This window comes from Globicephala melas, chromosome 4 (genome assembly GCF_963455315.2).
Source record: "Globicephala melas chromosome 4, mGloMel1.2, whole genome shotgun sequence".
In the NCBI taxonomy this organism is placed as follows: domain Eukaryota; kingdom Metazoa; phylum Chordata; class Mammalia; order Artiodactyla; family Delphinidae; genus Globicephala; species Globicephala melas.
In genome coordinates this window covers 115,382,603-115,397,574 of record NC_083317.1, presented here as the reverse complement: position 1 = coordinate 115,397,574, position 14,972 = coordinate 115,382,603, and the positions used below count along the sequence as shown (strand labels likewise).

Here is a 14,972-nt window from a genome sequence, read left to right as displayed (position 1 = left end):
TTTTAAGACATGTGCCTTTTAAAAAATTATTGAAGTGTAGTTGATTTACAATACTGTGTGCCTTTTAATTGTTGGGTGGCTTTCAGAGCACCATAGCTATTCCCCAGGGTCTCTACCGCCATTGTGTGATACTGTCCTGTAGGACCCACAGGGGACACTTTCTGGAGGTTTCTGACAGGGTCATCCAGTTGGCCTTGGGCTCCTTTGGACTTTCCAAACAGGCCAGTGAGTCCCAGCTCTGGGCATGACACGGCAGGGGTGTCTGGTTATCTAAGGGGGTACGGGGGAATCACAGAGTCTGTAAATCAAAGTGTAAGTTTATTGAGTTTGCATTTTTATCAGCAAGAGGGTGTTTTCCTGAGTGGGAATTTTCTCCTGGAAGCCAGGGCCCCAGGCCTGCCCAGCCTTTCTCTCTGTCCTTTAGCTTCAAGGAACAGGTACCTCTTCTCTACATTGACCAGCACTGCTCTGTCCCTTGTCACTTGGAGGAGGGGGCTTATCTGCTGAAGCAGACATCTGCCCTGAGCCATGAACGACTGCCATGAGCCATGATGAAGGGGGTTGAGAATGGGAGGACCACCAGATCACACCCCGAGCACCCAAATAGCACAGGCTCCTAACATCTAAATAGAAGGGGTCAGGGGCAGCAAGGCAGTTAGAAAAACAGGGCTGATGGCTTGGGACTGCTCTTGAAGCAGCATTTCTCTAAACCATCACCCTTTTTACTTATACTGGGTCTTGTTGGAAGGGGAAAGGTTGAGGAAAATTGAGAGAGGTTAAGCTCTCTGCTCCCCAGCCTCTCCCCGGCCAGTTGTTTGGGTTTCCATTAGGTACATGATTGGGACAATACCCACTGTAATGGCAGGCTAGTGTATTCCTCCTAGCTGGTTCATCCTGGCGCTGCCGCCAGTGTGGACCCCTCCTCCCTCCACCAGAGCTGAGACGGGCAGACCTCCCCATCTCACCTCCCTCCCTGCAAATGGGCCTCCAGAGAGGAGAGGCATTGCCCCAGGGTTGTGTGCTGTGTGAGTCACCAGCCAAAGTGATCAACCTTGAATGCTTGTCAAGTGACGTGAGGGCAGCTGCTCTGAAGGAGTAGACGGGACCTCCAGAGCACAAGACGTGCAAACTGTAAAGTGAGCACAGAGGGAAGGTACCCTCCTGTTCCGTGTCCACTGCCAGCTTGCCCCAAAGGACCCAGCTTTCACAGCTTCTTGCCGTTCTCTCCCACAGCATAACAAGCACCGATGTTCTGGGGGCTGAGGGTGTGTACGGACACCGGGAAAGGAGCCCCCAACCGTGGTGTTGTGTTTGCCGCCCTGCAGCCAGCAGGCGGCCCCGAGTCCCAGAGGGAATGTGAGACAGTGGCTGCCACCTGGGGTGGGAGGTCGGACACAGTGCGATGATTGTTTTCCCGGGGCCTCTGATCCCCACAGAGAACGTCCTGGCCATATCCCTCTTGGAAGTGTTACTCTCAGGCCATGTGTCACAAACGTTTCATCTGAGAGAAGAGAAGGGGACAGCTTAAGTTCTGTCCTCTGAGGGTCCAGGTTGCATCTTCTTGTACTTTTGTGTTCCACCCAGTTTGCGGGGGTCAGCAGTCCTCCTCTACTTCCCATCAGGAAGATTGTTAGTTTGCCTATTAGGTTGTCACTGAGGTTTCAGTTGCCACTCTGAGTTATCTCTGTTTACAGAACAGAGAACAACCAGGGAGTTGTTTTCTGAAGAAGAAAGCTTCGTGTTAGAAGTTTTTCAAAACTCTGAGAAGAGAGAGAGGGATCCAGTGGGACTCTGGGGACTTCCAGGGCCTCAGGCCAGTTACCCCTGGCGGTGAAGTTCCTTGTGCTTTCCTGCTCACTCCTAGAGGAGCTGCTCTGAAGAAGCAGACGGGACCACGAGATGCTTCTGTATTTAACTGTTTCGTGAAGACTTCCAGAACTAGGCTCCACTAGCCCGTTACTGAAATAAGCATCCTCTTCATCACTAGACTGACTTGGAGTCTTCTAGAAATTCTCCAGATATATTTCCTGAATGAAGGTAGAGAGACTAACATCTGGAAACGAAGGGAGTGTTCTGATGTCAGCCTGTGGGTTGCAGGTCACCATCAGAGCAAGTTATTTCTCAGGTAGACAGACAGTTGTTTTTTTCTTGTAAATAGTTCCCAAAGAGAAAAAAGTATTTTTTAAAACCAGCACTTTCAAAACCTCTTGTATGGCGGCTGAGTACCGAGCAGCTGTGGTGAGGGGCCTGGCGGTGTGTTCTCTGTCATTCTCTGCCTCTTCCTGAGCGCTTTCTCGAGGGCAGCAGGTGGAGGATAGAGGAACGGTCAGTTCTAGGCTCACTTGCGGCCTTTGGTTAGCGGCAGATCAATTTCATGGGTAATTCAGGAAAAAAAAAAATTGACTTGAGTCATGCTTTTGTGACAGACCAAAACCCAAGATGACAGTGATATCGCTGTGATCCCAGAATGTAATATAATTTCATAATTGGGAATTAGTGCTTGAAAACACTAAAAACTTAGAAGCAACAGCCCCAATGAGTCATTTTGCGTCAAGTTTACTAGGAAGAATCATTTTTCACGATTTCTCAGTGGTCCCAGCAATTACGTCTGTTGAAAGTACTGTGTTTCTTCTTTTTTCCTCTTAGAAGTTTATACATTTTGACCAATAGGCATGGATAGTAAGAGTGTGCTTTAAATGACTTTAAAAAAGTGCATTGATACACTTTATCAATGCTCATTTAATGCACTATCATTTTAGGAAAATGATTCCAGCTCTGTTTTCTGGTACCTGTGGCAACAAATGTGCAGATATATCGGAAATAGTATTTGTTTGTATTAAAATATATTCCCCGTGCCTTCCAATTCCTACCTGACGGAGCAGGCATTTTGCACTCTGGTGTGGATACGGAGTAACAATTTGTCCATTCTAGTCAACTGTCTTGACTACCCGGGCGAAGCAATTTCCCACCAGGTTAAACAACCTTCCAAAGCCTTCTTTCTGCTCCCCTGACTTCCTGGCCTGTATCCTTAGTACGTAGTTTGTAAACATTATCACAGAGGGTTTGGTACTTTAATTTGTGCATCTAAAAGGTTGGACAAAATTAACCATGTTTGCCCTTCAGTACATTAGATCTGCAGCTACGTTAGTTGTCTCTGTGTCTTTAGATTTTGCAAAAGGGAACTGAAATCCAGCAAATCGTATCAGAAGCCCATTCAAAAAGTGAACAAAAAAGCAAATGAAAACCACCCAGAACGACGTGGTGTACTTTTCACTTTGTGTTTTGTAGGCATAAGTCCCTTCTTTGTAATTTGCAATTTTTTCTGAGAGGCGGTGGATTTTCACTTCAGAGGCAAACAGTATCATGACAAGACAGCCGCAGGAGCCTGCAAGAGAAAGAACAAACAGCATGTTGGGACAAATATTTCCTGATTGTAAGGGACAGGAAAGAGGGTTTGTGTGCAAACTAAAGAAAGCCTTTTCCCGTTATCCTCATGTGCATTCTTCTGCAAAAATATATTTCAAATTTTTAATCCCGAACCTGGTTCTCCAACCAATGGCTGGTAGTGCCCGGGTTATGGTTCTGCGTGAGAAGACTTTCGGGGGTGGTGTGGGTAGAATCAAGCCGATCTTACAGAGACTGGGAGACGTTCCACTTTGCGTGAGGAGAAGGCTGAATTGCTGGGCACCTTAAAAGCACAGTGGTGGAATCAGGCTATAAAGCAGCCACTGCTATGGTGTGGCTTCAAAAGAACGATTTCTCTGTACTTCACAGGTCATGCAGAATAAATGGCAGTCATCCAGCCCCTTTGTGAAAGGGCTGAGGGTTTCCTTCAGAAGGCTTACATGGCTTCTCCCCTTCCTTGGGCTCCCACCTGGCCACAGCTGCCCAGATGTGTACCTGAGCAAAGGCAGCCATGGATAAGGTGTCAAGGCGGAGAGTATCTGTTCTCCTTGTTTGTAATAGAACTCAGGATTTTTACCTGGGCATGTGGCTGACTTGAATGAGGACTACATTGGTTGAGGGGGGCTGGGATGTAGGGGCCAGAAAGTTTCCTTGAAGTGTGCAGTATTAGGGGCCTGCACTCTCTTTCCCCTGTCCTCCTTCCTGTAGCTGAAATATGGATGCAATGGCTGGAGCACCAGCAGACGTTTTGGACAAGGTGGCCTTAGAAATGGAAGACATATATTATGGAAAAACAGGAAGGGAGGAATTTTGGATATCAGACATCGGGAGCCACCAGTGTCTTCAGTGGACTTTAACCTCTAGATTTTTGTGTGAGAGAATAATAAACATGTATTTTTTTAACCCATTATCATTTAATTAATTTATTTTTGGCTGTGTTGGGTCTTTGTTGCTGCGCGTGGGCTTTCTCTAGTTGGGCGAGCGGGGCTACTCTTCGTTGTGGTGCGTGGGCTTCTCATTGCGGTGGCTTCTCTTGTTGCGGAGCACAGGGTCCAGGTGCGCGGGCTTCAGTAGTTGTGGCACGTGGGCTCAGTAGTTGTGGCTTGTGGGCTCTAGACCTCAGGCTCAGTAGTTGTGGCGCACGGGCTGAGTTGTTCCGCAGCATGTGGGATCTTCCCGGCCAGGGCTCGAACCCGTGTCCCCTGCATTGGCAAGCGGATTCTTAACCACTGCGCCACCAGGGAAGCCCTATTATTATTATTATTTTCCCCTTATTTATCATTCATTGGTAACCTACTCTAATCTTAAGTGGTGTGGCTGTGGCCTGGATGAGATCTCTGCAGGACAGGAGCACGTCATATTGAGTGGTGCCTGGAAACTCTAATAGTCCCTCTCCCGTGAGGATGGAGAATGAGAGCCCCCCAGATGGGTGGATGGCACGGGGGCAGAAGCAGGTGGCAAGAGGGGCAGAGTCAGGGACATCGAGGAGAGCTGGGGCTCCCAGGGCTCCCACAGCTCCATCTGCATCCTAGGCCATCACAGTGGGGTGCTAGTTAACAGGAAACTTGCTGAGATGGTTTTCAGACTTTGGTCAAACCAATTTGGGTTCAAACCCTGATTCCGCTAGTAGCTATGTGAAAGTCGTCAATTTTAACCTCCAAGCCTCCACTTCCTTGTCTATAAAATGTGGACAATAAAGATGATTCAAGATTAACATTTGGTATTAGAATTGGCACATAGAAGTGCTCACTAACTGGTAGCTGTTCCTCTGGTTTTTATGTATTTTTTCATCTTGCAAGTCTTTGTTCCACCACACGCCAAAAAAAACCCTGAATCCATCAGATAGGCCACGCCAGAGAACGTACTGATACTATAGCGCCTCGTTCCTCCACATGCTCTCCCATTAGGTTTATGACTCCTTGAGGAGGGGTAAGTGCTTTTGCCTTCAATTACAGTTAATTCAAATGCCCTGGGAGCAGCAACATAGTGGCTTAAGTTCCCATTCATTAATTCACTCATTCATTTATTCCATGAGACTTATTACGGGCCAAGCATGGGAATAGTGGTGGAGATTTCAACGTTAAAGAAAATGCAGATGGTTTCTGCTGTAACAGAGAGTATAATCGGGCAGGGAACTCAGATAAAACAGTTGTAAACCAATTGCAGTGGGTGTCATAGTAAGGGAGGTGCAGGTAGCTATTACTGAGTAGGTGGGCAGCATCCTAGAAGGTCCTTTGGAAGTAGCTGTAGGAAAAGTTAGCAAAGGGAGGTTGGACCGTGTGGGGAGAACGCTCCAGACATGAGGTGCTACCATGCAAATGATGTTCCCATTCCTTTTCCAAAGGCTGGGTTTGGGTTGGTAAGATGGGGGTGGGGTTGGTTTGGGGGTGAGGAGGAAAGGTGAAATTCTATTTCTTCTGTGAGAATTTCACCTGGGACCGGCTCCCGCCACCATCATACATCCCCAAGTAATTAAGTGATATAATTTTCTTGAAACGTCACTTCCCACCAGCCTTGGAGAATATTCCTTTGTAAAAATTGTCAGCCTATTTTTGTATTCTGAGCTTAAAACCAGAGCTCTCCCCTGGCAATACTGTATTATTCCTTTATTGTTAGATCCAACAAAAAGGCTGAGATGCTGTTTTCTCTTTATCTTTTATTTGAAAATTGTGGAGAAAATGCCATTGCTTTTACCATGAGAACCTCTTTGTGTGAGGAGATGGTGAATTTCAGACAGAAGCGAAACACTGTATTTCCCTGGTGCTTGAAAGGAAAATTCAAGCTCGGTTTTCTTTTTCAAGTTGTTAAATATTTTAAAGGTACTGCTTTGTTAAGGAGAAAGCATCACACTGAGACTGCATTTCAAATTCTTAAAGTAAAAGTTGCTTGGGTATCTAAGACCCATAGCCCTTCACTGGAGCTAATACTTCAAGCATGCAAGCTCCCCAAACACGATATAGTTGTTAAGAGGACGGTCTGAGATTCTGCTCTTGGAGTCTGGAGTTGTCCGTGAGGTCAACTTGGTCATTTCAGAGTCAGAGCATGGAAACCCAGCCTGAGTCTCTGCCAACCCCTCAGTGACGCTAGGACACACGGAGGGAAACGACTCAGTGTGAATTTAGGATATTTTTGCCTCTCTCTGTCCCTGGCTCTAAATGAAATGTGGGACCACCAATACCTATTTATGGATTATGGACCAAAAGATACCCAAGAAGGGGCTTCCCTGGTAGCGCAGTGGTTGAGAGTCCGCCTGCCGATGCAGGGGACGCGGGTTCGTGCACCGGTCCGGGAAGATCCCACATGCCGCGGAGCGGCTGGGCCCGTGAGCCATGGCCGCTAAGCCTGCGTGTCCGGAGCCTGTGCTCCGCAACGGGAGAGGCCACAACAGTGAGAGGCCCGCGTACCGCAAAAAAAAAAAAAAAAAAAAAAAAAAGATACCCAGAAAGAGTTTCTGTTTGTGGCCTGGCCGCTGGGGACATGAAGAGAGGTGTGTAAGGGATGTGAGTGGTGGTGGGAACAGGGCTCAGCACGTTTTCCGGTCTGGCCCTTCGCTTCCAGCAAGGGGGCTCCTGCTATGGGTCCCACATTTAGAGGGTCCTGCTCTCTCTCCTGTTGACACCCCTCCCCACGGGGTGAGGACTGCTTGATGTCAGTGGGATGGGGCCATCTGGAATCCCTGACCGCATGCCAGATGGTACCCCTGGGACCCAGGAATTTCCTCCACAAACAGCCCTGAGCACACTTCCTGGGCTGGCACGAGCATCTTCCCTGGGTCCATTTACACAGGGGTGGATTTTGTGGCTTCTGCTGTAGGCCTGAGGGTGGCCAAGGAACAGCTGTTTGGGGGGCATGGTCAGAGCTCGGATACGCGGTGGAGTGTTCACACACTTATGCTCGAGGCCCTTTACGGCGTGGATGGAACCAGCCACGGGAAGAGAGACGAATAGACAGGGCTCGGCCCTCCTCTCATCACCACATCAGCTGCAGAATTCCCAGGGCTCAAGAAGTCTAAATCTGAATCTGGCCTCCAGGTCCAGGTCCTAGAGAGACGTGTGTCAAGGGTGAAGGATAAACATGTTTCACTGAATAGTCTATTAGCTTATAACTTTTAAATGATGAGACGCGTGGTATGTGGGCTTTCATTCGTGCTCTTGCCCAAGGGTTAGGAGGATCAAGCCTGCATACTTCCTCCCAGTTACCCATGTCCCCCAAGAGCCCAAACTCAGCTGGGGCCATTTGGACAGATTTCCCCCTTGTCTGTCTATCTGACCAACACTGCTGCAGCTCATAAGAAAGGTTAAAGTTTACACCAAATTTAGGGAAACCTGACAAGCCTTGCTCAAGCTAGAATTTGGAATATAACCAAGCAAACGAGGTTTTGCTGCCGGGTGTCTTACTCAAAGACGAGCCATTTTCCTTTCATGTGTTTGATTTCCCCACCATCTGGCTGGTACCGTAGTGTTTTTTTTTTTTTTTTTTCCCTTCTCCTTTTAATGACTTTGATTACTGAGTTAATTTCTGACTGAATAGGAGAGCTGAGTTATAGGGCTGTCACACCATGAATTATCAGTCAATTAACAAACATGTGTCATGTACTAGACACTACACACTCAGAGCTCTCCTCTGGCAGCTGAGACTACAGAATCGGTCACCTCTCCCCTCCAGTCCCTTACAATATAGGGAATGAAGCTCACAGCCAACAAGAAAGCTGCTTCTTTATCCCTCGGTGACCCCTGAGAGTGACTATACTTTATGGGTGGGAAGACCCTGCCAGGGTCCATGGGAGTCTAGGGTACCATGGGTTTCAGTAGACATGTGTTCTCAAAGGTGAAAAACACCTCTGAAACTTTCTCCTATTATCACTAAGATTGCATCTGGGAAATAGTAAATTCAAATTTCTATTCCATTTAAAGTAATGGCCAAGATTTCCAGAAAGCTAACATGTCATCTTTAAACTCTCTTAGAGATGATGAGTGGAAGAAAGATTTGCCCCTCCCAAATATACCACTTCAACAGATTGATTATTTTGAATTAAAGTTACTTAAGAAACAACTAGTGCAAGAAGGACACTCTGACCTTCCTCTGTCTCCCTGAAATCAGGAAATAAATTTCCCATATGAAGCGTACCCTCCCTGCACCTGGAGGGTAGAAGGCATCCTTAACACTAGAGATAGGGAATTCAGGGCTGAGATGGCTGTATAAACAAACCTTGCTACTTCTTCACTAATTTACTACCCCAAGCCCAAACTACTTTGGTCAGTTTTTCACAAATTTATTGTTTCTTTGTCTGAAAGGTATAAACGTGGCCTGCTTGGGTCAGTTCTTTGAGTCTCATATTTTATGAGCTCCTGTACGTATGAAACGAAATTTGTTCTTCTCCTGTTAACCTGTCTTATGTCAATTTAATTACGAGGCAGCCAAAGAACCTGGAAGGGAAGAGTGAAAACTTTTTCTCCCCTACAATGACAACTGTTAGAGGCATTCCATTTCCTCCACAGAATGATAAGTTGAAGATTTCCTTCTTTAAGGAGTCTTGAGAGACGATACATGGGGTTGAAAAGGCCACTTCAGGTGTAAGTGCTAATTTTCTGTGAAATTATGTAATCTCACTAGAAAGTCAGTTATCATTGGTGAGATCTCCAGCAGTGATTTCTTCCCCAAATGGAAGCTGCTGCAGTTCCAAACTGCTTTATAGACCAATGGCTACCATCTAGACTAGTAAAGCAAGCTAATATCTAAGAGTAGATTTTGAGGTCATAATGAAGAGCAATTTGGTCATGTATTTCCAAAGAGCAGGTGAGGAGGAAGTTATTACACCAGCTGGGTTCAGCTTTTCCCCTTCTTCTGTGATATAATGTCTTCTGTAATGGAGAGTTGAAGAGCCCATATCTAACTTAAGTTTTACAGATGTCATGTTAGTGAGAAGAGTGATTCATGCAAAGATCTTTTTCTCATTTGAACTGATTTTCAGAAAAGGAGATTGTCATGTGTTACTAGAAAATATGTAGAGCTGCTTCTGTTTTATTCATTTACCAACAAATACTTATTGGATGCTGACTGAACTATTCTGGGCACTGGGGATACAGCACTGAATGAAGCAGACAAAAATCCCTATCTTCATGGAGCTCTCAGTGGTAGAGAGAGTGGAGAGAGAGGCTATAACAACATAAGTAATTCCATTCTGTAGTTTATCAGAGTGTGATGTGTACTAAGGAGAATAAAATAAAGCAGGGAAGAGGGATGGCCTGGGGAAGATGACACTTTAGTGCCTCTTGAAGAAGTCGGGGGTGAGAAGGTAGGTATTGGAGGGGAAGAGCATTTCAAGCTGAGGGAACAGAGAGTGCAAAGGGAACCAGGGGATTTGAGCAGAGAGAAGAAGAGAACCAGGCGGAGGGGAGTAAGAGGTGAGGTATGTGTGCGGGTTTCTAGGGTGGGCACAGCAAGTGCTACTTTGGTGGTTGTAGCAAGGACTTGGGTTGTGACTCTAAATGAAACACAGGGGAGACACTTGTGCATGTTCTGAACAGGACAGGAGTCTCTTTGCAGTTGTGACAGGACAAGATTGAGCGTCTCCTTGCACCAGATCATGCACGGCCGGGCCCCGTGCAAAGTGAGTTAAACAATCCTTCTGTCGCGTCCTTGCCGTGAATGACCTGAATGCAATCCCGTCACTACGTTTCTGCCCCTTCAGATGCTGCCTTGTATCTCAAAACAAAATTCCTTGTCCGTTGACCATCACGGGCTGGCTAATATTACCTCTCTTCCTTCTGTGGCCTCCTTCCAAAGTTTATGCTGAGAAACTAGTCTTTTTGTTGCTGACTTTTCCTACCACCAATCCTATCCTTCCTCAGGCTCTGTGGCTTTAATGCCCAGGTGTCCCTGGATCTTTCTCAGACTCTGAACAACAGCTCCTCCATAAGGACTGAAGTGGAACTAAGTTGCAGATGGTTTTTCACTAACAGTTGCAGAATAATATGCCCTAGACTTATTACAGAGGCCAGGGTGTGATTAATACTGAAACTGATGTATGACGTGAAGCACCCTTCTATCCCTGTGCTGCTCTTTATTTTCCTGTCTTCTTGTTTTACGTATGACTGGGCTTATTTATGTTCCATGCCACGGCTGTAATTTTCGTAATTAATTATGTCCACTTTAGGAGTATCCCCTTTTTAAAGAAAGGCCGTTGTTTTCTTTGTTTGCCTTGCTTGGTGTAACTCAAACATGATGCTACATGTAAGACAAGGCATAATAAATACGCTTTGCAATAAGTCCACATTTCGGTGGTTTCCATCGCCTCTAAAAGGCCTGAACTGATACATTTCATAGCATCCTCAGGGAATATTCCCTGAACTGTCTAGGATGTCCCACTAAGGATCCATGGCGAGTCTTCCACGTAACCTGCTCTCTTACATGCATATGTGGGGTAGACTCTCTATCATCAATTGGGAACCTTCTCGAATGGAAAGTGTAAAAGGCATATATCAGTGCTCCAGCGTGAAACTATGGGTCTAGCTGCTGCTATACTCAGCTCCTCCTATTTGGGCACCTGCTCTTTCTCCACCTCCTTAATTTGAGGGCCTCTCTCTCTCCTACTGTGTTACAAACCTTGAGGAAAGTGTTTTTCACCCTGTTTTCCCCATTCTGCCTTCCCCTGCCACCCTTCCCTCCCTCTCATTGACTCTCGCAGGTGGCCTCCCTTTCCCATACTTCATTGTTGATCTGTACTCTTTTTTCTTTTTTAACTTTTAATTGGAGTAGAGTTGATTTACAATGTCATGTTAGTGTCTGGTGTACAGCAAAATGATTCAGTTATATATATATATATGTATGTATGTATGTATGTATATATATTTTTTCATATTCTTTTCCATTATGGTTTATTACAGGATACTGACTGTGGTTCCCTGTGCTCTACAGTAGGCCTTGCTGTTTGTTTGTTTGTTTGTTTGTTTTTGTGGTACGCGGGCCTCTCACTGCTGTGGCCTCTCCCGTTGTGGAGCACAGGCTCCGGACGCGCAGGCTCAGCGGCCATGGCTCACGGGCCCAGCCGCTCCGCGGCATGTGGGATCTTCCTGGACCGGGGCACAAATCCGCGTCCCCTGCATCAGCAGGCAGACTCTCAACCACTGCGCCACCAGGGAAGCCCTGTTTATCTGTTTTATATCTAGTTGTCAGTATCTGCTAATCCCAGACTCCTAATTTATCCCTTCCCTACCCCCTTCCCCCTTTGGTAACCATAAATTTGTTTTCTATTGTTGGCCTGTACTCTAGAACCATCCCCCTCTTGTAGCTTCTGGGACACCACGTCTCCTGATTTTCCTTCATCCTCTCCAGACACACCTAGTCAGTATCCTTTGCTGCCTCCTTCTCCTCTTTCTTCTCAACCCCAAAATTAACTGATGGTGTTATTCAGGGATTGGTCCTAGGCCAATTTTTCTCTATCAACATTCTCTTCCTAGATGATCTCACCCATGTTCATTGCTTTGAGTGATATCTATATCTTGACAACTCTTAAATTTATGTTTTTTGTCTAGACCTCTTCTCTGAGCTCCAGACTCATATATCTGACTGTCTACTTGAAATGTCCTCTTGAACATCTCATAGGATCTCAAACTGGACATGCCCTAAATGGAACACTTGATTTCTAATGCTAAGCTCCTCTCCCCACTTCTTTTTTGCCCTAAACTCTAAGCCTGTTCCTCCCCTGTCTTATTCAGCTGGGTTAATGCCCCCACTGTCTACTAATTGCTTAAGCTACCTACAAAACATTTTGGACCTACTTTCAAAATGCTCTTAGAATACATTCATCTCTCTCCATCTCCAATGCAACAGCCTAGTCTTTCACCAGACATTTCTTAAAAGGGAAATCAGTTGGACTTCCCTGGTGGTGCAGTGGTTAAGAATCCGCCTGCCAATGCAGGGGACACGGGTTCGAGCCCTGGTCCGGGAAGATCCCACATGCCAGGGAGCAACGAAGCCCACGTGCCATAACTACTGAGCTTGCGCTCTAGAGCCCGAGAGCCACAACTACTGAGCCCACGTGCCACAACTATTGAAACCCACGCACCTAGAGCCCGTACTCCACAACAAGAGAAGCCACAGCAATGAGAAGCCCGTGCACCACAACGAAGAGTAGACCCCGTTCGCCGCAACTAGAGAAAGCCCACGCGCAGTAATGAAGACCCAATGCAGCCATAAATAAATAAATTTATTAAAAATTAAAAGGTAAATCAGCTATCAGACAGCTTCTTAAGGACTTTCAGAAGTGTCTCATTGCAATTAGAATCCATTCTGAAAGACTTGCCGTGGCTTTTGAGGTCTGATATTAACTGACGTCAACTGATCTAATTTTTTTTTTTTTGGCCATTTTCCCCTCACTGCCTGTTCTCTAGCCACATGGGCCTTCTTTCAGTGCCTACAACAAGCTGGCCTCTTTCCCTAGCATCCTCATGTGTGTTTTTTCCTCTCCTTGGGAAGTTCTCTGAGGATCCTTAGCTCTTTTGTATCTTTAGAACTCAGCTACCTGGAGTAGCCTTTGCCGACCGCCATATCAAGACCCGATCTTCCCTTCCCTTCATTCTCTATCATGACAGCCTGTTCATCACCATTATTGTGATCTTTAATTCCCTGTGTAAACTTCTGTTGACTCTCCCACTAGATTTTAGCCTCCACGAAGGCAGGACTGTGTGCCTGATGGGTTGTGGTAACACCAGTACCTCTCATAATGGCTGCTACGTGGTGGCACTCAGTCAGCGTTTGTTGAATAAATGAAATGAGTGCACCTGTATCAGTGGTTCTTGACATTGGTCACACATTAGAATTATTACCTATGAAACCTTAAAAAAAAAAGAAAAAAGACCAGTGCCCAGGCTCCACCCCCAGAGACTCCAATTTGTGATGTGGGACCAGCATCAGTATTTTTGGAACTTACTTCTGGTGATTCTAATGCGTGGTCCGGGAAGAGAATCACTGTCCAACATGAACCATGGGAGATCATTAAGATATTACTAAAATCCTAACTCAGGGAAAGACTTCTCAGGCCTGGGTTATGATTGACAAGATGAGAAAGAGCAAATTAACTGACTTGGGTGGGTTTCATGGAACGATGATAGTGGGAAGAAAAGTTACATGAAGAAGGCTGAGGAATGCGAACCAGACTGAAGGCCGTGAGAAGTGGAAGAGGCACTTTTCTGGTCCAGATGGGCCACAGGATATTGGGCTGCAAGGACAAGCAGGCTGTGGTGACAAACCGTTGCTGACCTCATCCAGAAGTTGGCGCCCTTTTTCCTTTTCTCCCCCTGAGGTCTGGCTTGCAGTGCATCAGGGAACTCAAGGAGATGCCCACAGCATTGTTACTCTAGGCAGCATGCAAGGTCCCAGACAAGCCGGAAGAGCTCCTTTCCCTTCTCTTCCCCCCCAAGGAGGATGCCAAGCCTGGGGGTCCCATCCAGCAGGGAGGTAGACAGCTGAAGAAAGAGCCCTGGTGTGACATCAGCACAAGGAAAGGTGGCATCTTGGGGAACCCAGGGCTGAGTAGGAGGAGAAGAAGAAAAGGGAGGAAGGAGTTTTTCTCTGCTGGCTATGAGGGAGGCTGCCGGGGTAGAGAAACGGGGGAGGAAACTCAGCAGAAGAGAGCTGCCCCAGGGGAAGGAGGTCTCTAGTGAAGTGTGACTCCCACGGGCATTAAGGGACACCCCCCCCCCAATACAGGCTCTGGCCTCTGAGTGTGTGATTCATTGCCTCACATTCCGAGTGTTTGTGATAAGGGCCGTGAAATCCCCACCTTTCCACGAGTGGGGTTTACAGCTGGGGTCTCTGTGAATATTACAACTTTCGATAAACTTTTCCAAGGCTCCAGAGGCTTACGGGTACCATATGTAGATCAAAGGGAATGAAGTAGTTAGTCTATGATTCAAGAGTGACCTGTTACCTCTAGAGGTCACAAACTGTCAGTCCATCTGACCTTCAAACATGTTTCGTTGTCAGGCACAGTTTTTTAAAAATTGTTGAAAATTCTGGTTTTTAAAAACAAGAATTCTTATTTTAAAAATAAGAATGTTAGGGCTTCCCTGGTGGCACAGTGGTTGAGAGTCCGCCTGCCGATGCAGGGGACACAGGTTCGTGCCCTGGTCCGGGAAGATCCCACATGCCACGGAGCGGCTGGGCCTGTGAGCCATGGCCGCTGAGCCTGCGCGTCTGGAGCCTGTGCTCCGCAACGGGAGAGGCCACAACAGTGAGAGGCCCGCGTGCCGCAAAAAAAAAAAAAAAAAGAATTTTTAAAAGAAACAGATAATCTGGAAACACTGGGCCTTTATCCTCTGTGAGACGCAGATCTGGAGCTGGCTCCTTCTTTCCTTTCTCCCTCTCTCTTCCTTCCCTCGTCCACAGACCTTTATTGAGCACCTGCTTTTGCAACAAGTTCAAGGATAAATACAGTACAGTGTGAGCCCAGGGCCTGTGTTCCCGCATATATTTCTGTGCTCAGGTTTTCTCTGCACTAGACTTGGCCAAAAGCCGAGATAAGATCTGGGACTTGGATTAAAGTCTGCATTCTCTGAGTCATCCTG

At 46.6% G+C, this 14,972-nt stretch overlaps 1 protein-coding gene across 2 annotated transcripts in view; it reads right to left on the bottom strand.

The window, feature by feature from the left end:
* Nucleotides 1-3,119: 3,119 nt before the first annotated feature.
* The window catches only part of CLRN1 (clarin 1), a 39,056-nt gene continuing 27,203 nt past the window's right edge, over nucleotides 3,120-14,972 (bottom strand). For both annotated transcript variants that reach the window (XM_030873510.1, XM_030873512.2), the window contains one exon: nucleotides 3,120-3,385. In XM_030873510.1, coding sequence (XP_030729370.1) covers nucleotides 3,120-3,385 — 266 coding nt within the window. The remainder of the gene's footprint in view (nucleotides 3,386-14,972) is intronic.